The sequence below is a fragment of the Sceloporus undulatus genome, chromosome 3, assembly GCF_019175285.1.
Source record: "Sceloporus undulatus isolate JIND9_A2432 ecotype Alabama chromosome 3, SceUnd_v1.1, whole genome shotgun sequence".
NCBI classification, from domain to species: domain Eukaryota; kingdom Metazoa; phylum Chordata; class Lepidosauria; order Squamata; family Phrynosomatidae; genus Sceloporus; species Sceloporus undulatus.
The window spans coordinates 88,101,884-88,128,717 of record NC_056524.1 but is presented as its reverse complement, the minus strand read 5'-3'; the positions used below and the strand labels follow the sequence as shown (position 1 = coordinate 88,128,717).

General features: G+C 39.4%; 1 protein-coding gene across 2 annotated transcripts; it reads right to left on the bottom strand.

The window, feature by feature from the left end:
- Positions 1–482: 482 nt before the first annotated feature.
- CLTRN (collectrin, amino acid transport regulator) lies at positions 483–25,331 on the bottom strand. 2 transcript variants are annotated; one of them, XM_042456078.1, is made up of 6 exons: positions 24,953–25,331; positions 20,436–20,494; positions 16,065–16,150; positions 12,283–12,396; positions 10,248–10,442; positions 483–2,461 (listed from the first exon to the last, which is right to left on the bottom strand). In XM_042456078.1, exons 1-6 carry the CDS (start codon positions 25,107–25,109, stop codon positions 2,302–2,304), a joined length of 771 nt encoding a protein of 256 aa, XP_042312012.1. In that variant the 5' UTR covers positions 25,110–25,331; the 3' UTR covers positions 483–2,301. The 2 variants fall into 2 exon arrangements, with proteins under 2 accessions (XP_042312012.1, XP_042312013.1); XM_042456079.1 differs by lacking the exon at positions 24,953–25,331 and adding an exon at positions 21,869–22,189 and having other exon boundaries at positions 484–2,461.
- Between the last annotated feature and the right edge of the window lie 1,503 nt (positions 25,332–26,834).

Below are 26,834 nucleotides of genomic sequence, written 5' to 3'. Positions count from 1 at the left end.
ATCCCCATGGATACAAAAAGCCATGGATGTTCAAATCTCATTAACTACAGTGACATAGTAAAATGGTGCCCCTTATATAATAAAATAAAATCAAAGTTTGCTTTTGGAATTTATATATTTTTAAAAATATTTTCAACCCACGAACAGTTGAATCCGTGGATAAAAAAATCCATTGATATGGAGGGCTGACAGTATATTTATTCTTCTTTAAAATAACGTTAAAAGTTAGTAATTGAAATTTAGGGGATTATCGCACGGGAAAACAGGCACAGATTACATGCAGTTTGTATCCATCTTTGACGGATCTTAATGCATTGGTCCGTGCCTGGGCAGTAGGCAGTCCTTATGCAACCCAGGCTTCTCTGGCATCTTTTCAAAAACAGAATTTCCTGTTCTTGAAAAGTTGCTGGAGTAGCCTGGGTTGCATACAGGCTGCCCACTACTCAGGCATGGGGCAGTGTGGTAAGATCCATCAGAGATGGATACAAACTGCATGTAACCCACATCTGTTTTCCCGTGTGATAATCTACCTAATCTTACATATATGTGTTAGACAGTCATTCTGGATCAGTTCTGAATGAAAAAGAAGTCATTATTGTTTCAAGATAAAATCCCAAAATGATCCCCCACCCTGCATATTATGAAAATAATTTGTTTAACATCTTAAATTTAAGAGATCACATGCTTTTTTGAAACAATTTATTTTATCATTTGTTAGCCAAAAGAACTCAAACCACATCATATGAGCCATGGGAAAGATTAACTTTGCCTGAAGTGTTTACAGTTGGAAAGGATAAAATAGGCAGAGCCTGGGAAAGTGTTGGTTTTTTGTTTGTTTTTTTATGGACAAGTCCCATGGTCACACCAACTGAAAATTCTGGGAGTCAGTTTCTTAAAAAGTAATGTACCCAAGCAGCCAAACGTGCAGACTGTATGAGGGGCCAGAGATTCAAGCACATTGAGAAGTCCATACATACAAGTCTGGACTTAGACCCTCTGTGTTTCCTGTGAACATCAGTATGTACATGGCCTGTTACTGCTTCTCTTGCTAACTGTAATTTCATATGTGAACACTGCAGCCATCTTCTAGTGGCTGATCCTCTAAACTCTAAGAGAGGCCTTGTCTTCACAGGCCAAAAGGACCATTTCTTCCCCACACCCTATTCTGGCATTGTCCTATTTGCCCAAACCCTAGTTCTAGTGCAAGCAGTCTGGATAATCTCTGGCACATCCAACACCATAATCCAGACAAAACAAGGTTAACATGATTTTTTAAAAAAACTACCTGTTGCTCCGGATCTTCTGGGAAGATCTGGAGCCCTACATTTCCATGCTACTCTGGTCACCTGCATGGGTATCCTGCTGGGCCAACTAGCACATTTGACATTATCATGGGTCACTTAGTGTGAGGTCAGAATGAAGAACTCAGCATGTGACCATCATTGGGTGCCTTATTCTGATTTCAGAAGCAAGTGACCCATGGCAGTGGTGGATGCACTGGGTGGCCCAGTGGGATGCCTGTGCAGACAGCTGCTATGGCACGGAGACCAAAGTAACAGGGGTAGGTTGGGGCAATTGTAGAACTAGGATACTTCAGGTCAACCCTGGAGTACTCTGGCAAGTGCAGACAAGGCCAGACACTCCAAAATACATTCATGTTTATTGGAACAGTCCTGGACTGGTTCCCCTCCCCCCCTCCTTACTTCTTGAAGTGCTACCCAAATCTGTAAAACCAGAGCTCATGGTGGGAGATTAAGATGCAAATAAAAGTAAAATGCCATTGACAGCTACAATGGCCTCATCAGTCTTTTGAAAAGCCATTGTTTGTCAAGTGCAACATTTGTTTTTGCTCATCAGTTTTTCAAATCCCTCTGAGCTCCAGTGACATGAACTGAATTCTGTGGCAGCTGTACTTCACAGATCAATGCATTGGTGAATATATCAGAACAAAGCAATTCATACTCCTCCACCCCAGGAAAATAAAATAAAGGATAAAAGGTAACTAAAAGTGAAAACAATTAATAGCAAGGCACAGGCTGGAAAATAGCCTTTGGACTCAAATCTCTTGTACATCCAAAGACTTGGAGTTTTGTTAGATGTTTTCATTAATAATATCTTGAGGCAAATCACATTTTGAGTGTGTATGTGCTTGCATATGCACGGCTTACTAAAGGAAGTGTTCCATGGGGAAATAAAAAGGCAAAGTTCATGGGTTTCTTCCCTTGTTTGATAATCAACATTCATAGCTAGATAAAACAAGGGCAGAGTCTCACAAAGGGTGTGTGAGAAACAAGTGACTGTTCATAAGGGTGCAAACCGTTCGTCATCTGCTGCTGTGTAGACTCCATTAATATGGCCAGCTTTTAAATCTAAAGTATCACAGGGAATTCCATTTTCCATGGTTAATGTGGTTTCACATTTCTCTTGTAAACCTTCTGTTTCTTCATGCTCCTTATTACATCTGAAAAGAGGAGCAAATACTAGTTATTTTCATCAAAGGTCATGCACCTGAGAAAAATGAAACAAGAATAATTTCAACTTGCCTGGAGTCAATCTAGACATTCAGAACTATTGTATGGTAATGGCTTTTTCTGAACTTCACGACAAACTCCAAATTGTGGGGTTCTCACATCTGTATTAGTTCCCTGACAAATACATAGACATGCACATAGAGGTACACTCAAATTGAGCTCCTCCAGACAGCAAGTAGCTGGAGGTTGTGACATTTGTTGTAGTTCTCTGTTTGTTTTAAAGAAAGTCTGGCAACATTTGATTCCCACCCTCAAGTGGGTTTCGTTATAATTCTGAGATATATCAGAACAAAAGTCTAATTCTCCTTTCTCTCCTTCCCCCGCCCCCTTAAAGAGGTATAATATATCAGTATTTCAGTAGAATAGTAATTTTGCACAATAATCTATGGATTTTTAAAAAGAAAATCATTGAAAAAGGAGAAAAATTTCTCTTCAGCCCATAAGAGCTTTTTTGCAAGGTATGCCCAGATTTTTTTAAAACTTTGGCCAAAATAAAAGATACTTGTGCAATAAATTGTCACACACCCGCCCCAAAGAATGCAGCAAGTGTACATGGAAGAGAAGACAAGTAGGAAAACCTTCTTTAAATCAATCCCTTCTTTAAACCAACCTAGAGGAGGTAAATGGAAACTTCTTAAAAATGACACATACTCTATTCTCTCTATACACAATCAGCGCAAAGTAAAAATGTTAGCATCCTTCTACCTGGCTACTTTGCCAGAGCGAGCAAAATGAGAGGAAACAACTTGAACATACAGTGCTCATTGGCAGTCAAAAATGTTACAGCTGGCCCTCCATATCCACTTATTCTTTTTCGGCAGATTCAACTATCCAGTGTTTGAAAATATTTTTGAAAATATATAAATTTCAAAAATGAAACCTTAATTTTGCCATTTTATATAAGGGAAACCATTTTACTATGCCATTTAATTTAACGGAATTTGAGCATCCACAGATTTTGACATCAATGGGGGTGGTGAGGGTGGTCTGGAACCAAACCCTAGTGGACACCAAGGGCCTACTGTACATCCAAGAAAGGAATATGAAATGTGAGAGTTCTGAATGTGTCATTCAGCTCCTAGACCTAAAACAACAAGGAAGAGATGCAAGGCTTGTATAATGTAGTAAGAAATCACCTGTTAAAAAATCAGCTTCTGAAAGTAAATTTCGGCACAAGGTTATAACACATTTTATATAATAATGTTTGAAATACGAACATATAATTAATATGTTTGAAATACAAACCTCACTACATCTTATCCCCCCTTCTTCTGTGATAAAGAATTTTTAATCCCAGTACGTAATAACATATCAGCACAACATAGCTGCATTGTAATGAATTCATTGGTTTACCTTAAGTGACAAAATTATTGTGATTGCAGACAGATACCTTCGTTTTAAAAAGCTTAACCTGTCCTCCATCACACTTTTCTCTAAAGTGAGGAAGAATACCTCCTGGGAGGTACTGCTGTTCATTCTGGGATCTAACGGAAGAGCCCCATCTTCCAAATAACTCACACTACAACCATTACATGAAGCAATGAGGCCACAACTTTTATTGATGACAGTGACATAGGCTTGGCTTCAGCATGAGTACTGGATTCTGACAGACATCCCAACTTTGTCGACCAATGGCAAAACATATCCCACAGCCCACCTGCTGGTCCAACCAGGATGACAGAAATGGGATGCCACATGGGCAGATATCACTGTGTGGGTCCCCTGCCTCCTGGGGAGGACCATGAATCCTCCTTCCCCAAAGCTGGGCAGGTTCACTCTTCTGTGCCCCAAGATCATTTATGGGGACCCTCCAGTGCTTATGACAGGACCTTCCCTAATCATAAAACAAAGGGTAGGAGGGTGAGACATTGTTCAGCAATGAACTGGCTTCAGGAGCAGCAAACAGCTTACTTTATATCCTGGGACAAGACCTGAGTGAAGCCTTCCAACAGGCCTGGTCAAGTCCCTTCCTCAGACAACCAGGCAGACCCATATTAGCTGCTACCTCCTGGACACATTCGAAGCATGGAAGGAAGACAGCCTGTCACCCAACATAGTGCTACCCAGGGAAGCTCCCCTCTGCCATGACCTGCAAAGGTCTCCTTGTGGTACATAGGGAAGCCTCATTTTAGATCAAGGAACTTATGCACCTCCATTGTCTCAAGAAAAATGTATTTAGATTGAATCTTTGGTGGGTTAAAAAACACACGAGAAAACTAGAAAATACTTTTTAAAAAATAATAGCCCAGAAGAAGATAGGGAAGGATAGAATACCCTCAAATATTAGACTGAGGAAAAATGGGACATATTTAGACAAATAACATCAGACAGTAGTCAAGATAGAAGTTGTTAATGAAGAACATACAAACTAGGAGTGGCTACAGCAATTTGCTTTTGCCTGAATCTACTGGGGAAGGAATCATAGAATCATAGAGTTGGAAGAGACCGCAAGGGCCATCCAGTCCAACCCCCTGCCATGCAGGAAATCCAAATCAAAGCATCCCCAACAGATGGCCATCTAGCCTCTGCTTAAAGACCTCCAAGGAAGGAGACTCCACTACACTCCGGGGGAGTTTGTTCCACTGTCGAACAGCCCTTACTGTCAGGAAGTTCTTCCTAATGTTGTGGTGGAATCTCTTTTCCTGTAGCTTGTATCCATTGTTCCGGGTCCTGTTCTCTGGAGCAGCAGAAAACAAGCTTGCTCCCTCCTCAATATGACATCCTTTCACATATTTAAACAGGGCTATGATATCACCTCTTAACCTTCTCTTCTCCAGGCTAAACATCCCCAGCTCCCTGAGTCGTTCCTCATAGGGCAAGGTTTCCAGACCTTTCACCATTTTAGTCGCCCTCCTTTGGACACGCTCCAGTTTCTCAATGTCCTTTTTGAATTGTGGTGCCCTGAACTGGACACAATATTCAGGTGGGGCCTGACCAGAGCAGAATACAACGGCACAATTACTTTTCTTGATCTAGACACTATACTTTTATTGATGCAGCCTAAAATTGCATTGGCCTTTTTAGCTGCCGCCTCACACTGTTGACTCATGTTCAACTTATCGTCTACTTGGACTCCTAGATCCCTTTCACATGTACTTTCATTCAGCCATGTGTCTCCCATCCTATATCTGTGCATTTCATTTTTCTGCCCTAAGTGCAGTACCTTACATTTCTCTGTGTTGAATTTCATTTTGTTAGCTTTGGCCCAGTTTTCTAGTCTGTTCAGGTTATTTTGAATCTTGATCCCCTGGAGTATTAGCTGTTCCTCCTAATTTGGTGTCATCTGCAAATTTGATAAGTATGATCCCAATTCTGTCATCCAGGTCATTGATAAAGATGTTGAATAGCACTGGGCCCAGAACAGAGCCCTGTGGGACCCCACTGGTCATTTCTCTCCAGAATGAAAAAGAGCCATTGTTGAGCACCCTTTGGGTTCGGCCAGTCAACCAATTACAGATCCATGTAACAGTTCCTTTGTCTAGCCCACATTTTACAAGCTTGTTTGCAAAAATGTCATGGGAAACCTTGTCAAAGGCCTTACTGAAATCAAGATATACTATATCCACAGCATTCCCTTCATCTACCAAGCTGGTAATTTTATCAAAGAAAGAGATCAGATTTTTCTGGCATGACTTGTTTCTCTGAAACCCGTGTTGACTTTTTGTGATTATGGCATTGCCTTTTAAATGTTCACAGACTCCCTGCTTAATGATCTGCTCCAGAATCTTTCCTGGTATTGATGTCAGACTAACTGGACGATAATTGTTAGGATCCTCTTTTTCCCCCTTTTTGAAGATGGGGACAACGTTTGCCCTCCTCCAGTCTGCTGGGACTTCTCCTGTTCTCCAGGAGTTTTCAAATATGATTGCCAATGGCTCCGATATTACATTTGCCAGTTCCTTTAGTACCCTTGGATGTAGTTCATCTGGTCCTGGAGACTTAAATTCATTCAGATTAACAAGGTATTCTTCTACTATCTCTTTACTTATTCTGTGCTGAAATTCCTCTATATTGTCCTCTGCTCCATTATCCTCAGGTTGAGCACCCTTTGCCTTTTCTGAGAAGACTGAGGCAAAGAAGGTGTTGAGTAATTCTGCCTTTTCTCTGTCCCCTGTTAGCATTTTGCTGTCTTCTCCACGCAGTGGCCCTACTGTTTCCTTCTTCTTCCTTTTGCTGCGGACATATCCAAAAAGGCCCTTTTTATTGTTCTTAACCTCTCTAGTAAGCCTGAGTTCATTCTGTGCTTTAGCTTTTCTGACTTTACCCCTACACATGCCTGCTATTTCTTTGAATTCCTTTTTTGTGATTTCCCCCTTTTTCCATTTCTTATACATGTTCCATTTCAGACTTAGCTCGGTTGAAAGTTCCTTAGTCATCAATCCTGGTTTCTTGAGACACCTCCCATTTTTCTTTCTCACTGGAACTGTTTGAAATTGTGCCTTCAGTATCTGTCTTTTGAGAAACTCCCATCCGGCCTGAACTCCCTTCCCTTTTAGTATTTCTGACCACGGGATCACCCTTAATACTTCTCTAAGTTTACTGAAATCTGCTCTCCTAAAGTCTAGAATGCATGTTTGACTATGCCTGGCTTCTCCTTTCCATTGTATAACAAACTTCAGGAGAACATGGTTACTTCCACCTAATGATCCCACCACTTGCACCCCATTAAGCAAGTCATCCTTGTTGGTTAGGATCAGATCCAAAATAGATTAGGCCCTCTGTATTCTCTCTCTGTTGCTAAAATAACTGACTGCAAATTGCTTTTACACTTTGAACCCAGTATACAGTAATGGAAGTAAGCCAAGAACAAAAGGGGAAGGTGAGAAGAGAGAGAGAAACTGACACATTTTAAAAGCAGCTGGAAAAGTGACAGAGGATTAATCAGGACTGTCCCCTGACAAATCGAGAGTTGTAAGGCATGGGAGAGGCTTCCCCTCTGTTCTACCTGAAGGCTACCATTCCCAAGAAGCCAACCAAGCCAAGGTGACTGGTTCCAGGAACTGCGCCAGGGATGTAGACTACACAGGTGATAGACAAAGCTTAGACAATTGTTTGTCTTGTATGAGGAGGAAGGTTTTGCAAACAGAAAGCACTCCTATGTCTTTGACACAGTTTATCCTCCAGGTTCACTCAGCTCTAAAAGCAGCAGCCTTTCTGTTCATCCTCCAAAATAACGCTATGCATTGTTGCATTTTTACAACAAAGAACATGTTAACAATTGTCTCTGCTGTCTTTATTGCAAGAGTGGTTTTCGACCTTGAGGGCCACTGATTCATAGACAAGGCCTCCTCCTATGTCTTATATGATGCAGCATCAGCAGTGTTGGGAGATAACCAACCCAAAGGTCACCTTCAGTTCCTTCCAAGATCTATAATATATACTGTAACAACCTAAGACAGGGCTCATATATCAGCAATATTAACAGCCATAAAGGTATATTGTTCTGCTGCAAATTCTCAGATGTTGTGATTTATTAAAAAGGAAGGGCTCGCTTTGATTGCAACACAGCCGCATCTCCACAAGGCTTGTTCATAGAACTGCCTTTGCTTTAATGGATCCAAGAAACAGTGCAAAGTCTTTTGTCCAGAATATTATTCTCTTTCTCATTATTATTGTTATTATTATCATTTACTGACTTAACATCCTACCAATATTTGAGTCCATTCCAATGCAGTTTGAAAAAGTGACATTTTGGGACTGATGGCAGTCATCATAAGGTGAATATTTCTTATGAATGCACTCTAATGAACCAAAAAAAGGGCTGAACTCTAGTTCTTAGCCCCAACCTAAAATAGATCCAGTGAATCAATTGCTGAATGGTAAATCAATATTTACATAAAATATATCACTCCAGTGAGTTTGCTCTAATTGGAATTAGTAATTGAATTAGAGCCTAGATACATTGCCTCGACTTACCATCTCATTTCTTCTGTATCCATTGGTAAAGTCCCTTGAGACCAGGGCAAACCATCCATGGAAGGTGTGGAAATCAGGGGGCAGCACCCTTTTGAGTAGGATAGCACCATGATATGGGGAATAAATAGGGTATTTCCTCCCACTATACTTTGCTGTCTGTATGTAACATTAAAAGGATCATGGACCAGCTTATGTGATAAACGTTTCAATCTATCAGATAGCAATTCCAACCTCTGCAGAGAGAATGAAAGTCTGCAGCATAAGTACAAATTCTTCTGTGTATATGCTACGTACTGTTGGTGCTTTAGAAATAATAATACACATAGATGCAAGCACAGGCATACACACTTACACACATGGGGCTTGCAACCAAATGTACTGTACCCATCTACCTAAAAGTGATGCTGCTGTGCACTCCAAGCAGACCATTCTGTTCTTCTCTTCCCCGCTCTCATTCTACATTCTGTGGCTCTTAATACATTCATTGGCCTGCTTTATAGGAGGAGTGGGATTGTCCTCTTACATTTTGTATTTCTGGATATTTTATACTTCTGCACACCTTGGGTGTTCATTGAGTTTGATACTGACACCTCCCTCTTTTCAGTGGTCCATTTTGGCTATAAGCTTGTCTGGACTCTTGAGTTTATTGTTAGAAAGAATGATAGATGTAGAGAAGTGACATGTCACACAAGAGCTGCTGACCATGCAGACATCCAGCCTGCAGATAGCTAGACGCTGATGTCAGTGCCCCCTCATGTCAGTGGGGTTGTGAATTTACTCTAGACTTTAGTCTGAATTTTAAAAAAGGAGACACTCAAGGTGCTGAAGCTTTGGGAGATAGGATTCCACATGGTAAGTCCTTAGAGTTTGGGTGTGTCACCCCACTGGCATGCAAACTAACAGCCACCATGCTGGAATGGGTGGTAAAAAGGATTTAGATCAAATAGTGACAGGTGAGGAAGTGCCACGATTGTCTTTCTGTAATCAGTCTGACTAGCAATATCATCCCATTTAACTGTAGTTCTCCTTCTCCTACAAAATCCTCTCCTCCAGCACAGGTTGCCTGGGAAGCAATCTTCCATATCACAGGACAATCAGAGGTACAGTCAGTTAAGAAGTGGGAGAAGGCTTTCCTTACTGTGGCAACCTGCCATGGAATTCACTGGTCTGGGTGTGTTGACAGCTCCTTTCTCTGATATCTGATGCCAATGGAGAGTGATAATTTCCATGTCAGTGAACACTGATTTGGGTCTAGACTAGTGGTCCTCAAACTATACTCTTTAAGGGATGTTGGACTTCAGCCCCCAGAATCCCAGACTATTGGCCAACATGGCTGAGGCTTCTGGGAGCTTAAAGGGCACAGTTTGAGGACCACTGCTCTAAACCTTCATCAAAAGTTTAAAGGAGCTATCCTAGGTGCTGAACTCCAGCCTCCAAAAAGGTCCTTTAAATTTAGGATGAGATCTCACCACCACCACATTGACAGAAGCCACTAGCTACTTCTGGCTGTGATAGAATTTAGATACCAAGTGAAAACTGCTTTATTGTGATATGCCTACAGCTTGGACAGTTCTTGAGCATCAAGATTTTGTCTTTTTACATTTTTCCCCTTTCAAAATTATCCCTTTGTTTTTCAGTTACTGTAGTTAGCTACATTTGGGAGGCCTGGTAGGAGAACAAGAAGATGTCATCATTGCTTCAAATAAAGAAGGAAGCAAGATAAAGACACATACAACCATGATTTTCATACAGCTTTGTGAATCTGGGCTGACACCAAACTGGAAAACACAAAGTGCTTACCTCCTGTTTTGACAGATTCCAGAGCTGGCAAGGAGAACAATCCCAACTACAACCAGGCAAAGAACAACACCAAAGACAATCAGCCATGTTGGCACAGATGGCTCAATTGGTGGAGCTAGAGTTGTTGAGATGTGCAAGAACTGCAGTGTGCTATCATCTAGTAAAAAGGCACTGTTGATTCGATTTTTGTTGGACCTTTAAAACAAATCAAAGTAAGGCACATTATTCATGTTAAATATGAATATATTCATATCCAGACATTGCAACTGTATGGACCACAAGGGATGAATAATCATCATGATCTGGCCGTAGTCATTCACAGCCTCTTTAGACAAGACACTGAAATACTTTGTCTGAAGTATACTTGAAGAAAGACAGGAAGCACCAACTGGTCCAGTTTGTTGCAAGGGTTTTGACAGAAGCTGCCCGTCACATCATATTACACTAGTTCACCAAGCTTTCAGTTATCTTCTGAACTCAATTCAAGATAACAGCTTTGTCTTTTAAGCCTTTCAAGTTTTGGGACAAGTACATATCAATAATACACACACCCACACTCAGCATAGGAGATCTTTGTTCCACTTCAAATATACTCCTTGAGGTTTCTGTGGATTCTTATGTGAGATAAGGTGTGGTAGGAAGGAAATTTCTAAATTGGGATGATCTGTTGGCACATAAAAGTATTTGAATTGCAGGGTGTCTTGCTTCACCTGTTGTGGTGGCCAAGTTTACCATAGCTACTATTTTTAGAACACTGTGGGTATTAAGAGTGTATGTCTTCCGCTTAAGAGTGTGTGTGCCTTCAGGTCATCTGTCAACTTGTGGCAACCTCATGACTGTTTCATAGGGTTTTTCATTGCTAGGAAGATGCAGAGGTGGTTTGCCAGTTCTTTCCTCTGAAATATAGCCTATAGTACCTGGTCTCCACACAAGCACTAAACCGGGTTGACTCTGATTTCCTTGCAAGATCAAATGAGATCTCGTGCTTTCAGGGTATTTAGGCCACTCCCTGTGGGTGTAAAACTTGGCCAAATTGTAGAGGTCTTGTGGATTTCATTAACATTGTCTTACATGTCCATTCCACAGATTCAGACAATGGTTGCCATTTTTTTTAACTTATCTGTCACTTAGGAATTGGAGTTTCAAGTACAGTATTGGACACTTCAAAATAACAAATTCTGTCTACAAGTGATGGATAAGGTCCTGGAACAGCATGCCACCAATGAAGTAACAGACTTAATGTAAATCTACTTATACTTCAAATGCTTCAAAGAACACCCACCCTCAGCACATTCCACCATTCTTACCCTGTCGAAAAAATCAATAATCTCCTTGCCCTGCATTAATGCACTGAAGTTGGTTTTGAATTTCTCTGTAGAAAACAATTTAATCTGCTCATAAGCTTAAAAGTTAATCTTCCCAAAGAATGCATTCTCATTCACTACCATGTTTGGTTTTTTAAAAAAAGAAAAAGAAACATTACACTTCCTAAAGATAACCTTTATAAAAATGCTTAATTTCTACTGCAACTGGAAAAAAAAATACAGCAGCTATTTTCCTCTGCAAAAATTTAGCAAAAACTTCATGGATAATCTACTTATCGATAACAAATTTATTGAACACCATTGGCTGTATAAGTTGCAAAATGGCTTGTTCTTTCCCACTATGGGGTTTTCTTACAGTTTAGAACTGTGAGTTCATGGGAAGAAAGTATATTTTCCCTTATGCTTTAAATAAGGAGTTTGTATTTCTTACTACTGTAGAAGTCAAAGAAATGTTTCGCTCCAATTACTAAAACACATATGGGATATGCCCTTGATGATAAGACATGTACACTAGGATAAGAAATTCCTCCAGATCAGGGCTAGTAATTACATCGCCCATGGAAGTGGCTTATGCAAACCATGCTTCCTAATAAGATATATGTGTGCCCAAGGCAAAAAGAGAAAATCCAGCAATTTCCCACCACAAACAACACTGAAGAGTCACATGACTACATTGTAAAGATATGGATGGCCACACATTGTTGCAGTACCTTATGGCTGCTTCCACATCACCCTTGGGAACAGTTATATTTGTGGATGAATCGGTAACCACGAACCAAAATGATACTCGCTCTGTTACACTGCAAAGCTGTACATTGGAAATTCTGTGAAAGGTTACAAAAAAGGGGAGGATTATTAGCAAATAACAGGTCATGATCATCCATGTTCAAGTAATCAAAAGAGACAGAGCATGTTTCAAATCTATCTAGAAATGAAACCTTCACATCTTCACAGCATTTTCTTTATGATTGCTTCAAACATGCTGGAGTTCAGGCTTGGCATTGAAAACAGAATCTTAGGGTAAAACCAGAACTTGGAAAAGTTACTTTTTAAGACAAGAATTTCCAAAAAGGCTTTTGGCCTTTCTTAGTCTGGACTCTGAGAAAGATAGTGAGCCATCATTTAGCATTTTAAGCTTAAAATTGCTATCTGGGTATTAATCTTTATACCACTTCCTTAATATTAGTTTTTGTTTGTTTGTTTGTTTTCCCTCAACCAGAAACAGGCAATTAGTTCAATATGGCCCCTAGTAGCTTCACATCTAGCTGTTTGATCCCAGGAGCTTTTCTGGCACCATGAAAGCATTTCAGCTTCTTTCCATCATATAAGCCACCAGGCCAAGGAGTTTATCGCACTGCTAAAAAAAAAATGGCTTACCTCTCCTGTATTGAAGTCTAATTCGGGATGCAGCCAGGTTCTATTGCCTGGATTTTGTTACCTAATCTGCAGGCAGAATACAGCCCAGCTGCAGCTCGGGTCCCAGGCATGCTCAGCAAGTCGCTTTTCCAAGTCAGAAAGCTGTATTTGGCCAGTGGATTCGGCTACAAAATTCAGGTGATAGAACCTGGATGCATCCTGAATTAGACTTCAATTCAGGAAAGGTAAGCCAGGTTTTTTAGCAGTGCAATAAACTCCCATGTCTCGAAAAATGGGAGTAAGAAGCTGAAGTTCTATCACTGAAGAGGAAAGGCATAAAGAGTCCCATATCCAGGTATAGGATCAGTATAGTAAGGAAAGTGAACATTTTTGGCTCTCCAGACCTTGTTTAATTTCTAATAAGGACCCTGTTAAAATGTAACTGCCCCATGGTCTCTTGAAGTAGTTTAATTTGCTCTGTTTCACAGTGACATCTTCTGGCTAACTAACAGTATCATGAAAGTGCATTTGTTATTGTTTTTTATACTTTTTAAATAACACAGATTATATTGCAGATAACCCATCACACAATTGTACTACCTCAACATGGTGTAGAGTTGACCCAGGCTTATAGAAGGCTATGCTAGTCTGGCAAATTATATAAAATGGTAAGACTTTGAGTTGTAGCCCCAGAGGAGTCTCTGGCCTGTTACAGACAGCCAAAATAAAGCTGCTTCGAGTCACTTTGGAGGTATGGTATTTCAACGATGCATGAGTCCTAAGAGTCCAAAGCCACACCAAAGCTGCACTCCAGTCCTTAGGAAAAGGCCCTTTGGAAAAGGTGAGGGGCCGTAAAAGACTCTCTAATCCAACCAAACGGCCACTCGTGCCCCTCCTGAGGTTGAGGAGTGCTTTTGACTAATCTGGAGGCAAAATGGTTTTGGTGTCCAAATTGGGTTAAAGTGAACAAGTATTCACACTATTTGTATCTAAAAGCTACTTGACACATTATGCTTGATGTTTTAAACAGGTCAAAGATTATGAAAATCAAAATAACAAACACAGACTATAGAATATAAATTTTAATATGGACTAATCAAAGGTTATGAATACCTCTATTACAGAAATAATTTGCTGGACCTATTAAATAAAGAATTCACATGAACTCATCACTGGGAATAAAACTCTTTGTCAAACTCTTTATTAATAAAGATGGCTCTACCAAACTGGACTTTTTCTACAACTGTTTTCATTTGGTCCAGCAAAACAGCTGCTTGTAAACAAATATAAACAAAAACATAAACAAAAACTGTAGCAGTTAGGTTTTGCATCATCTTCACAGAAGCAATGGAGCCTACTCACTTAAGTACTAGTTTTCTTAATCACAGATGTCATATTGGCAAGGACAGCCCCTATTAATCCTCTGTCATTCCACTTTTTCACCTACTTTTAAAACATCCCATTTTCTTTCTTCTTCTCCCACACTTTCTCCTTGTACTCTTTATTTCAAATGCTGTTTAATCATCTTGTCTTCTAGGGAGAGTTCAGGCTTGATTTGCTCTAGGACCCATTTATTTGTTTTTTTTTGTAGTCTACAATACCCACAGAACTCTTTTTTAAATGAATTTTTAAGATTTTTAAAACACATATATAAAGATATGCTAATAAGCATATAAACATATTTACAATAAAAGAAAGAATGGGAGAGAATAAGGGGGAAAGGGGGTGAAGAAAGGAAAGTGAAAATAAGAAGAAAGGAAAGAAAGAATACTCCAGCACCAGATCTCAAATGATCTGATTCTTTTCCTGTCAGCTTTTTCTCACAACCATACATTGGAAATAAAATGGCATAGACTATCCTAACTCTAGTATTCAATGATTTGATATTTCAGGATCTTGTTTAGTTCCTTCATATCTGCCCATATAGTCTTCTTCTGATTTCTTGACTGCAGTCTCTATTCTGATTTAAAAATGAGCCATTTCTTTTGTTTTATTAAAAGTGCTTTGCTTTGGTGGGGAGTAAAGGAAATTAGGAATTTGTACCATAATCATGACAATAAACACCTCATATACTTGTTTTTTAGTTCTCATACATTATATTTTACTATTTCCTTCTTGACTTCTACGTAATTTTGTAATCTGAAATGTGGCATGTGAAGAGGCCTATAGAACTCTTGTTCTTTAGCTGTTGATTTACAGGTTAGTACATAAAGTGCATTGTGTACTGCATGACTGGCAGCTAATCTTTGTAAGTTTTTTGACTGCATTATATTTTAAAATGTTAAATTTAGCAATGTGTTTTGCAAATGGATGGAATGTCCACGGAGAAATAAAAGTTCCGTTTTAATTTTAAAAATTGTTAAATATGAACTGAGAAGTATAACATCCCCATCAGCCTGGATGACAGAGCAATGAATATAAATTGTGAGCACAGCTGTTTGTGTATTGAAATCAGGCACGGTTCCATGGCTCTGTGGCAGAATACGTGCTCTACATGCAGAAGGATCCTGGTTCAATCCGTAGCATCTCTAGTTCAAAGGGATAGGTATTAAATGACAGAAAAGATCTCTGCTTGAGACCTTTGGCAGCTGCAGTGAAAATGTTGTTCAATGAGGAAGCACTTGCTTTGCTTGTAAAAAGTTACAGGTTTAACTGTGGTGATAAAAAATACCTCTGTTTGAGACCCCAGAAAGTCACTGCAAATCACTGGAGGCACTACCAAGATGGACGGACCAATAATTTAATGCAGTTTGAGAAAGTGAGAACTGCCACACTACAGAAATAAAGCAGCTTGACACCACTTTAGGGCTCTATCCTGTGGAATTCTGGGATTTCTAGTTTGGTGAGGTATTCAGCCTGGTCTGTCAGAGAGCTCTAGTGGCTCAAACTACAAATCCCAGAATTCTGTAGGATACTGTCCTGGCATTTAAAATGGTGACAAACCACTGCAGTGGGGATGCACCCAGCTACCTAAACCAACATTGGGGTCCTCTCATTTCTACTCGTTAATTAAGTTCATAGACCTTCATGCGATACTGAAACTTTACTGGCTGAATCTGAAATTCTCACATTTGCAGGGTATCATCCATGTCACATAATAACAAAGAATATTCACAGCAAAATTAGGGATACTCACTTGGTTGCTTTCTGCCTCGAGGATCGTCTCATGGCAAAAGCCACCATTGCTTTAAAGAGATATTCTTCAGTAGCATCCCATCTATACTGTAAAGAAACAAAACAATGATTATAGGAAGGGAGATAGAAGGAGAGATCTCTGCCTCTTTTTGTCAGGTTGAAGAAGAAAATGCTTTGCTCTTGATGTACACAGAAATTGGTTTATGCAAATTAGAAAATTGTAATATGTTCTACATGGTGCTACCTATGATTATATTGTATTTATTTATTACATTTATGTACTAGTTTTCTTCCTCTTCTTCCCCATTTTTATCCTCAGACCAACTCTGGGAAAGAAAGGAGGAGACAGATAGAGTTCATAGCTCAGTGGAGTCTGGAACTTTGATCTTCCAAGCCCTAGGCCAGCACCCAAACCACTATACTACATATACTACAGCACTCAAACCACTACACCACATAGCCATGTTGGCCACATAGCAAAGCACAATAATATACAAAATCCATAAAACAGTGATACTTTTACTGAACAAGGAAAAGGCACAAAATACATGATGCAATCTTTCAAAGGAGTTTATCACATAGGGACCTATGTGCTTCAATCCCCAAAATGGTTAAAGTGGCTGCATCCCAGAAAAGCACACAAATGTGCAAATGATTATCACATGCAGAGCACAATGATGCATTAAGAGCACATTACTAATGTGAGAGAGTTGGTAGAAAGTGCATTTGGTTTTCATACCAATGCAGACAAATCTTGCTGATGGTTTGGAAATAACTTTTTAGTACAAGTGCACAAACAGTAGTTGCACTTGCATCACCAGAAGTCACCCAGAGAAATAAACAATTTTATTTATACAATTTTCTTTATAAAAATATACTGTACTGCCCTTACTGGTATCCAAACTAAGTAAAAAGAACAGAACATTACCCAATGTAATGTAAAGAAAAGAGAAAACTTATTTTTTGCTCTCACAGCGTCCCTGCCTTCCCTCACCAGCTGTTCCTTTTAGAGCCCTGGCCAATGGGGAGGGCTGGAGGAGGAGACATTCACACAGAGAGAGTTTCACGAGGGAGAGAAGGAAGCTTTTTCTGTGTGTGTGCCTGCTGATCCTTTAAAACCCTGGCTGAAGCATAAAAGGCTGCATCCCTCTCATCCCTCTCGGCACAACAAAGCAGCAAAGAACCATGGGAAATCTGCCAACAAGCACAAAAACAGGGAGAATCCCAGAAATAGCTTTCACACTACAGCAATTGTGCAAAGAAGGTGAATTCCTGAATGAAACGTAAATGAAAACACAGTATGACTATTCCCTAATTTATGTCACTTTCTGTTCAGATGCTAAGCAGTTTGTGCATAGCGTCGTCTGAAAACAATTTACGCAATTGTGCCCAATATACAGTACTGGATAACTGCGGGTTTGGACCCATTTAAAGTTCCAATTTTCCCTAGGTGATAAGCTCCAAAGCTCCACTGGCTTCTTCATCAGGCAAATGTGTTAAAAATGAAACAAGATAAAGGGGGGAAATGATGATGTTGGAGTCAGAGTCCTACATTTTATCAAGATCTTGTTATAGCTTTTCTGTGTTAAGATGTAGGCAGAGGCTATTCCTCCTTTAAATTGGACTTTAAATTTTATTTCCTGGAGTTTATGACTCTTTGTATTCAGAACCCTCATGGTCAAGAAGGAGGATTGGCTTCTGCCCTACAGGGGCAGGCAAAGGTTGCCTTTATTCTGTGCTTTTCATTTTTGATGATGATGATGATGATGATGATGATGATGATGATAATTTTCATTTTTGGTGTGATTGCATAATTACAGCAAAAATAAAAATGAAAAATACAAAAGGAAGGGAGTAAAAATAGCCTTGGCAAAGGCATTCATGCACTAAAAGGCATGGAAGGCAGTATTACAGAGATGGTGTAGAAGGGACCATGGATTGCCAAAGCAGCACAATCACAATTGAAGAGACGTGAGATACTGAATGTTTTCAAAATGATATGTTCCCATTTGCTTCCCTCACATGATTGTTGTGAGAAAAAAAGCTGGTGTGATAAAGTCCTAACTAAAGATATCCAGGGGACTTCTTCTCATAGAGCTATTGAGGTTTGGAACTGTCTTCCTAGGATTTTGTTATTCCAGTGTGGCAGGAATAACAGAGAGACTGGTTGATCCAGATCACATATAGTTGGGAAGGGTTTTCCACCAAAGAATAGAGCTCACCCGATTCTTTTATTTCATCAATGCATACTGCACTCACTCAATAACCAGAGCTGGGTCCTTTTCTGGAACAGATGTCTGAAGTTGTATCTAAAATTCTGGAGCTGGAAACCTGCTTCTGTTATATGAGAATCTTTAGCAAGATATAATAGATTTATAGTTAATGATTTCTAGTTTACCATCTAGTGGATATTGGACAGGTCCATGAATTAGACAGACATAAGTAAACAATGAGACATTATGGCACAATGAGGCAAGCAGCAATATAACTGCACCATCTGTCTACTCAAGGTTCCTCCTGTAGCTTCACGAGATTTAATGGGTTATAATTCCTTTCTCATGTATCAAAAGAACTGCATCAGTTGCATTTTTGAGAACACTCAATCAATGTTGCTTTAAGATGTAAAATAGTAAATGCTAGAAGGTAGCAGCAGAGAATCCTGAAACGTCATCTACAAATTATCTGAATGTATATGTGTAAATGAAATTAACTGGAACACACACACATGGGTCACCAATTCCACATTTCTGGAACCTCTTTGGAAAGGCATGGATGTGAGTATATGCCCATAGAGATATCATCCCTTTGTAAACTGAAGGCTGTCATAGACAAACTATATATGAAACATACCGTATTAGCACGAAGATTCAAGGATACTTAAATTCAGTTTCCAGCAAGGCAAGGGTTGAATGATCATCTCTTACTGGCCAGTATAAGGACTCTACCTGCTGTGACAGGTAGATATTTAACAAGAAATGGGCTTTTTATGGTAATGTATTGTTTAATCTTTTAAAAATCCTGTTGTTGCTTAATGATGTTTTGATCTTAAACTTGTGTCTTTTTAACCTTATGTGGTTTTTAGTGTATTTTCTATTTCTTTGTAAATTGCCTTGAGTGTCAGTCTGGGAGAAAGGTGGGTAATAAATAAATAAATCACTTAACAGTTCTTGGAACATACTGTATATATGTAAAGGGTTTTTCTTCGCTACATGCCTTTGCCTAAACCATTCCCTGAAAATGTGCCAATGTAGTGGTTTGAATGTTGGACCCCTGGGAGACCAGGATTTGAATCTCTGCTCAGTGGAAAGCAATGTGAAACCTCCTCTGAACAAATCTTGCCAAGGAACCCCTGTGGTAGAGCCCCCTTAGGTTTTCACTCAGAAATGACTTGAAAGCACACAACAACAACAACAACAAAATAACAATTTTGTTGGCATTATGTTAAAATAAACATCTAATTCTGGACCATCACCATCACATTCACCATCATAATATTTATCTATATCTCACTTTTTCCTCAGTTTGAAACTCAAGATGTTTTACAAAAGTTAAAACCAAGTTACATCATAGAAAAATTAAAAATATAGTTATACTATCCATAAAATTAAAACCAGTTACAAACATTGACATTAAAAAAGAAAACAATGAGACAGTACAGTGCCTTAAGTCTTTCCCCTTGAAGAACCACCTTCAAAGGCTTGCTAGACAAGAACAAAACTTTCACCTTCCTATGGAAGGATACCAATCTAACATCTCTGGGAAGAGGGTTTCAGAACCTGAAAAGTCCTCTTCTGTGATCCCGTGAAATGTCTCTGTGAAGGTGATGGGACAGACAGTGGGATGTTTCTTTCCTTTAGAGGAAGGGTATTTAGAATTAAGGCTGAAAAGATGAACTATTCAGCACTTGTTGAATAGCATTAGACAAAAGCAGCCAGATTATAAGCAGCCAGAACCTGACACAAAATATATTTTCTACCATGGAAGTTCACATGTTCACATTTTATTTAATTCTCCAGTAGTCTAACAGCCAAAATAGAGATTCTAGTGGGATGGAGGAAATTAGCAGCTTCTTACAGTATGTACATGGTTCACACTAGGAACAGGCTCTGGAAATTATGTATGAAAGACTGGCAGCTTGAAAGGCAGCTGGGGGAATGCGTTGTTGTTCTTGAGTTTGTTAAAGGATGTAAAGCATTACATCTATGTCAACAATGCTGTTCAAATGTCAAAAGAATTGCTAGTTTCATGTTGGAAAATATACTTGATTGATAATTTAATAACATTTTTAGACATGTTTTGATCTTGCGGATGATACTAGTTGGCCTTACATAAAACTTTCACTCCCCAAAGTAGATGTTCATATTTCACTTACTGCATTGTCTCCCAGAGCTGTTTTGATACTGAGCCGCACTTTGAAAGCATTCTCTCCATCTGTTGCAAAGAAAAGTGACAAATTAAAATGTGTACTTCACACATGAATAAAGGGCTAAGGGTCAGTTGCTTTGTATATAACAGGGCATTCTGTGATTAGAATTCCCAACTGTAATTAATACAGGGTAAGTCTCCATGAGTAAGGAGTTTATCACACAGGGGAAATCCAGTGCAGAAACGGAATTTAAAAGCTAGAAAAAACCCACAAAAGCAGGTAAACTTTCGCACATGTCATTGTTAAACTGATGTTAACCCGAACGGAAAGTAAACAAAAGCCACTCCTTTTTACTTTTGGGAGCAGATTTTGTCTACTTTCTGTCCACTTTCCATTCGGATTAACACAAGTTTAACAATGACGTTGTGCAAAAATTAACCCACTTTTGCAGTTTTTTTCTAGTTTAAACCCCCGTTTTTGCATGGAATTTCCCCCGTGTGATAAACTCCTAAGGTGATTATCACATAGAGGCTTACCGTGGCTAAATCATTCCCAAAGCACATGGCTGTGATGGCCAATCACACTTGCCTCCCATGATTTAATTATCAGGGAGGCATCCCGCTCTTCTCCCATCATCAAAGCATTTGGGAGCAGCTATTTTTCAACAATGGGAACTTCTGTTATTGGAGAAATGGATGCTCATAGAAATCAATAAAGGAAAGGCCATAAGTGCTCTGGGAGAGGGATATAGCTATGGGGGGAGAGAATAAGGACATTGCCCCAAAATAGGAATTTTGAACCTCCAAGTGAAACTTTCGTTCAGTCCACACATTTTTAGCATTTCTGAGAGTAAGATATTGAAAATCATTCACATCTAGAACTCTTGTATTGCTTTTGTTTACATTCCCTTGGCAACTTTGTCTTTTGCTTTTCTTGGAATACTTAATCTGTGTTTCTGAATGCTTAATTGAAATTTTAAGTTTCTGCAATACTCGAAATTTGGGGACTGAAGAATTTTTATGTGACAGGCACCACTTCATTTCCCCTCTCTGCCTAGCTACACCCCCAGGAGGGGGGATTACCTATGCGGAAACTGCAGACCAGTTTTCATGTGTAACATAATCATAAACCATTTTGGCACAAGATGAATTACCAATGACTTCGATATACTATTATAAACAGCATAGGAGGTGCTCCATTAAGGTCTTTCAGTGTTCTTTTAACCCCCTTAGTAAAAGAATTATCCAAATTATTTTAAAATAATTTTATAGCCTAATCCTGTGGTAAATTTACTCAAAAAATAAGTCTCACAGAGGTGAGAAAGATTTATTTCCAAGTAAACAAGTAAAAATGTACCAGTAAGACCTAGGTTTTAGCTTGTCAGATTATTTAAAGCAATCTGTGGCAGAAGAATGATGCATGGAAGCATAGGCTCTTACCTGGTCTGCAAAGTTCAGCATAGGCTACAGTAACCCAAGCAGATGCAAGCAGCAATCCCCCTAACATCCTTGTAGATTGGAAAACTTCAGGCAAAAGAAGGGGAAAAAAGCCTCCACTGTAATGTAGTCTTAAACTTTTAGTGACCCAGGATTAAAGCATCAACTGCACTAGAGAGCCATTGAGTAAAAGGTTTAATAATTAACCCTTCTTATTTTAGCAAACAGTTATGGAAAACAACTATCTTCTGCCAGATACATCTTTTTAGATCTTTATGTACCTCAGCAAAAGGAGTAAAAGCGATTTAATTTTCTTGATCCAATATTTACAAGTTGAATGGTTTGCCTTTTCAGTTGTAGGCTCACATGAACAACATAACCACTCACCACCTTATTTAAAAATGCTGTTTTAGAAAACACTTATTATACTGCCACTTAGGGACACCAATTATGAAGGATAGAAGACTTCTGGTATTTCAACTGTATGATTCTATGATGTCTAGATTAGGCTTTGTTGTCCAGATTATGCTGTGATGTCCAGATTAGGCTTTTAGTCGTGTACAAAGGTCCTGATTCAAATGTTATGGGAGAGTTTTTAATATATATATATATATATATATATACACACCTCATATTTTTTTACTGCTTCTTGTGTCTTTTTTCTTACCAGAATAAAAAAGAGACATAGCCATGTTAATCTGGAATATCAATATGCAAAGGTATCTTGTAGAACCTTTGAATCTAAGGGTTTTATCACACTAGGCTATAAAAGTGGAATTTTAACAGTATAAAAGTGTTTTTGGCTGGTACAACAATGTTGTGGCCCATCCTGCTGTTGCCTTGCATTCCATTTTTTACTATAGTGCATCTTTTCACTAGTAGGAAAAAAAAGTGTCAGTAGGCTCTCAGGTGTTATTCACATTGTGAAAATAATTCAAGTTGAATCTCCATTGTTCACACACATCCTGAATGCACCTGATTAAGTTGGGAGGGGCTGCCAAAAATCCAGGATAATTGATATCGGGTCCCCCTCCCTCCGAAGTTTTTTTTTAAAAAAGATCAGCATTGTGGGTAGTGTGAATAACCAATACAAATAGATCTGAATAGACCTGGGATAAAAGGCTGCATACCTTGAATGTGTTCTGAATGCATTTGCATCAACGACTCTATCTTTATTTCAATGGTTGCACATGTGAGCAAACAAACTCATAGAGATGTGCATCGATGCAGTATCATAGTGTGAACAACAAAGCCAGAATACGTCAGATGATTTGCATTGTTGTACTAAAAAACCTGATGTTTGAATGACCCCTCAAGTCTTGCTGCTATTCCATTACTGCCGTTGTGTGATAGGTCTCTTCCGCTACAGTTCCAGTTCTGAGGCGGTCACTTGGTGTGAGTGAGTGTGATTCTGCTTCTCTCCCCATATCCTTATTCTTACTCACAACAATTGTGGCAGTCAACACTTTCCTGAAGCGGGTTCTAGTAACACATTCACACCCACTTTGGGAGGCTGTTGGCAGCCATGATCATGCAGGGCTGCTGTGTAAGAGTGCACACAGCAGCCCCACACTTCAGGAGGTGGAGTAGCGATTGTGGTGTGCACATTCACACAGCAGCTGGCCTCAGGAGGCAGTTGGCAGCCACGACTGCTCATTCCCCCCATCCCTCCTGGAAGGCATTGTTTGGCACATCAAACTGTACATTCCAGTCCAAGTTTTAATCTGTCCAAGGTGGTGAACCTGTCCCTGTAATGGGCTCAAGCACTAACCCAGTACACATTCGTTGCCTACTGACTTAGATCCACCAGTTGCTACTAAAAGCGACTTAATAGATCTGCTTTGGGAGAAAAGAGATGGGGTGAGGGAGAATTCCTGGGCATCATAAAACTTCAGACTTTAGCAGTGAATAGGGTTTACTTACAAAGCTGAAAACAGAAGTAAGAATGAAAGGCAGTCGTTTGATGTACAGGAGCTATTGCCCATCACTTCACTCAAAGATGGTGGCTATTCAATTAGGTATCTACAATTATCAACAAAATGTGCACAGTCTGTTGGGCAAAGTCTGAAAACTAGTACACCCTGTGGTTACTACCCATCTAGAGGTTGTATGAATATGATCTACATTCCACTGGGACTACTTTTCTGTAATGCATTAAGTATCTGTGCATTTATGCTGTATCATTTTGAGATGGCACTCTCAGAATATTTAAAATATACAGTCAGCTCTCCATATCTACAGATTCTGCACCCATGGATTCAACCATCAGTGGCTTAAAATATTATTTTAAATCCAAAAAGCAAACCTTGATTTTGCCATTTTATAATATAAGGGACACCAGTTTAGTATGCCATTGCATATAATGGGACTTGAACATCCACAGATTTTGGTATCTACGAGGGGTCCTGAAACCAAACCTCAGCAGACACCATGGGCCCACTGTGCTTGGAAGCAAATTATAAATACATTTTTTCCTGTACCACACTTATAGTAGACAGCAAAATCTTTTAAAGTAATGTGGCCAGATGCAAAAAAGACAGGGTTCATGAACCTTTAATATTCTAAAATATGTGGAATTGTACAGCCACCAAATGTTGTTGGACTGCAACTCCTATCAGCCCTAGCCTTCAGCATAGCCTTTAGTGAGGAATACATCAATGTGCAGAGGCCACACAAATCCCATCTCTGCTCTAAAACAATACTGTTTGCTTTGCACTCTTCAGGTTTTATCTGTGGAACCTTTATAGATTACACATGTGACTGGGGACAAAAGTACTTGCTCCACAGTTTGCCATGAGTGTCCTTATTGCCCTACATGGGTAGAGGATGGCTGTCTACAGCGGCCAGCAATCCTGTACTATCTGTGGAGGTTTTCAACTCCATAATCCCTTGAAAACTATGAGCAAGCACATCAGCTACAAACTTCACTGTTTTAGCAATGCTCTGTGATAAGATAATAATAATTTTAAAGAAATCATCTTGATCAGCTTCACAAAAAAGAGATGGAAGGTATGTTGAACTCACAGCCAGGAGGAAAATAAAATATGGACTCCTCTAGACTTATTTAAAGAAGGACAGGTTGCTTACCTGTAACTGCAGTTATTTGAGTGGTCATCTGTGAATTCACACAAATGGGTTTTTCTATGCAGGTGCCAGAAAAAACATTTACGTGATTCACAGAGACCACGAACAAAAAAGATGAGTTCTCACAATATGCTTTCTTGTGTTTGCAGAGTTTTTCCATTTGTTCTCAGCTCCATGGCCACTAATTCGATTCTTTTGGTGGACTGTTTGTAGTGATTGTTTGGTTCCTCACTAGAGCTCTTTCAGTGTCTTTAAAAAAAGAGGCATGGTTTGCTGAGATGATCCTATGATCTGAAGGACAATATTTCTCCCTCTAAATTGTTTTCCCCTTAGGATTATACTACTTCAGTGCAAAAACTCCATTTCACAGATGCATTACAGCACAAAAATTCTCCCCTCCCAAAAGTTTTGTTTTAAAGGAGACAATTGAAAAGAGACTCATCCCCCAACTTTTTTTTTTTGTCAAATGCAAATCTTGGTATTAAAAAGAAACCCACATGAGGATGGGAGTAAATGTTGCAGCTGGTACCAAGAACTACCGGGAAGATAGTCTGGAGCAACAGAAATGTTATTTGGATACATATATATATACTGTAGTTCCCAAATTACAGCAAAACCTCCAGCAGCTTCCCAAAACATTTGCCCTGGCTGGACAAATTCACCATCAACAGCTTTCAACCCTTGATCCTCACTGGCTTTCTTCATGCTTCTGAGCCACTGCACAAAGTAAACATATTATGACTAGCAGCTAATCTCAGGATTAGATGAATGTTACATTTCCTGGATTTGTAGTTTACAACAGAGGAAAATCTTATTTCTGAACCTTGCTCTTGGGAAAAAACAGTGTTGTTTTTCTCAAATAATATGCACATACCACCTTTCATGATAAACTCTACAAAATTGATAACTTCTCTGCCACACACTCCTAAAAGCATCCTATCCATTCCCACTACACAATATAACACTGTAATTCTACTTTAACCACCATGGTTCTTTCCTATGGAGTCCTGGGGTTTGCAATCAGAGACAGGGTACTTCAAATTCTCAGATAGGTCTAGGGCCTTACCGAATTACAAACCCCAAGATTCTGTTGCCATGGCAGCTGAAGTGGAATATAGCACTATAACTGCATAGTGTGGATGTACAGATCACAAGCATTCCTGAATGTGACTGCATTTCAGTTGGGCTACTATAGTAAACAGAACAAATACTTGAATAGCAGACTGCCAAGGAATACCTGTAGGCTGTATTTCAGAGGAAGGAATTGGCCAAACCACCGCTGAGGATTCCTTGCCTAAGAAAACCCTATGAGATCCATGGAGTCGCCTAAGTCGAAAGGTGACTTGAAGGCACATATGTACAGATCTACTGTGAGACTAGATATTTTATTAAACATTCTTAAGGGCTAAAAAAAAGGGTACTATTCTAACATAATCTGTTTCATTAGTTAGTGCAGGACAGAGCACTCCAATTAAATACAGTTTATAACAGTCTCCAGGACAGAGAGTTGCTCAGGAAATTAGTTTGAGGATATTGGCATTATGAATATGAGTGATGGCCCAAAATACCTGAGAGGAGGGAACCTTCCCTGCACAAGTGGGATGATTACAGGTCACTTATACTAACTGCAGAGTACTGGGTGACCTTGGGCAAGTCACACTCTCTCAGCCTCAGAGGAAGGCAATAGCAACCTCCCTCTCAAGAAACTTGCCAAGAAAACCCTGTGATAGGTTTGCCTTAGGATTGTCATAAGTCAGAAATGACTTGAAAGCATACAACAATAACAACAAACTATCACCGAAGTTTACTCTGCAGAAATACAGTAAAGAATTCTAATTCCCATGACAAACTACAAATTTGAGAATGCCGTGGCAGTCAAAGTGGT

Bases quoted from the DNA above. Each gene is read 5' to 3' on its own strand.
- CLTRN (XM_042456078.1), bottom strand. From the start codon at position 25,109: ATGGAAAAACTCTGCAAACACAAGAAAGCATATTGTGAGAACTCATCT. The intron at 20,495-24,952 runs GTAAGCAACCTG...TCTTTGCAACAG, and splicing joins TCAAATAACTGCAGTTACAG to ATGGAGAGAATGCTTTCAAA. The intron at 2,462-10,247 runs GTAAGCACTTTG...TCCTCTTTTCAG, and splicing joins GGAATCTGTCAAAACAGGAG to ATGTAATAAGGAGCATGAAG.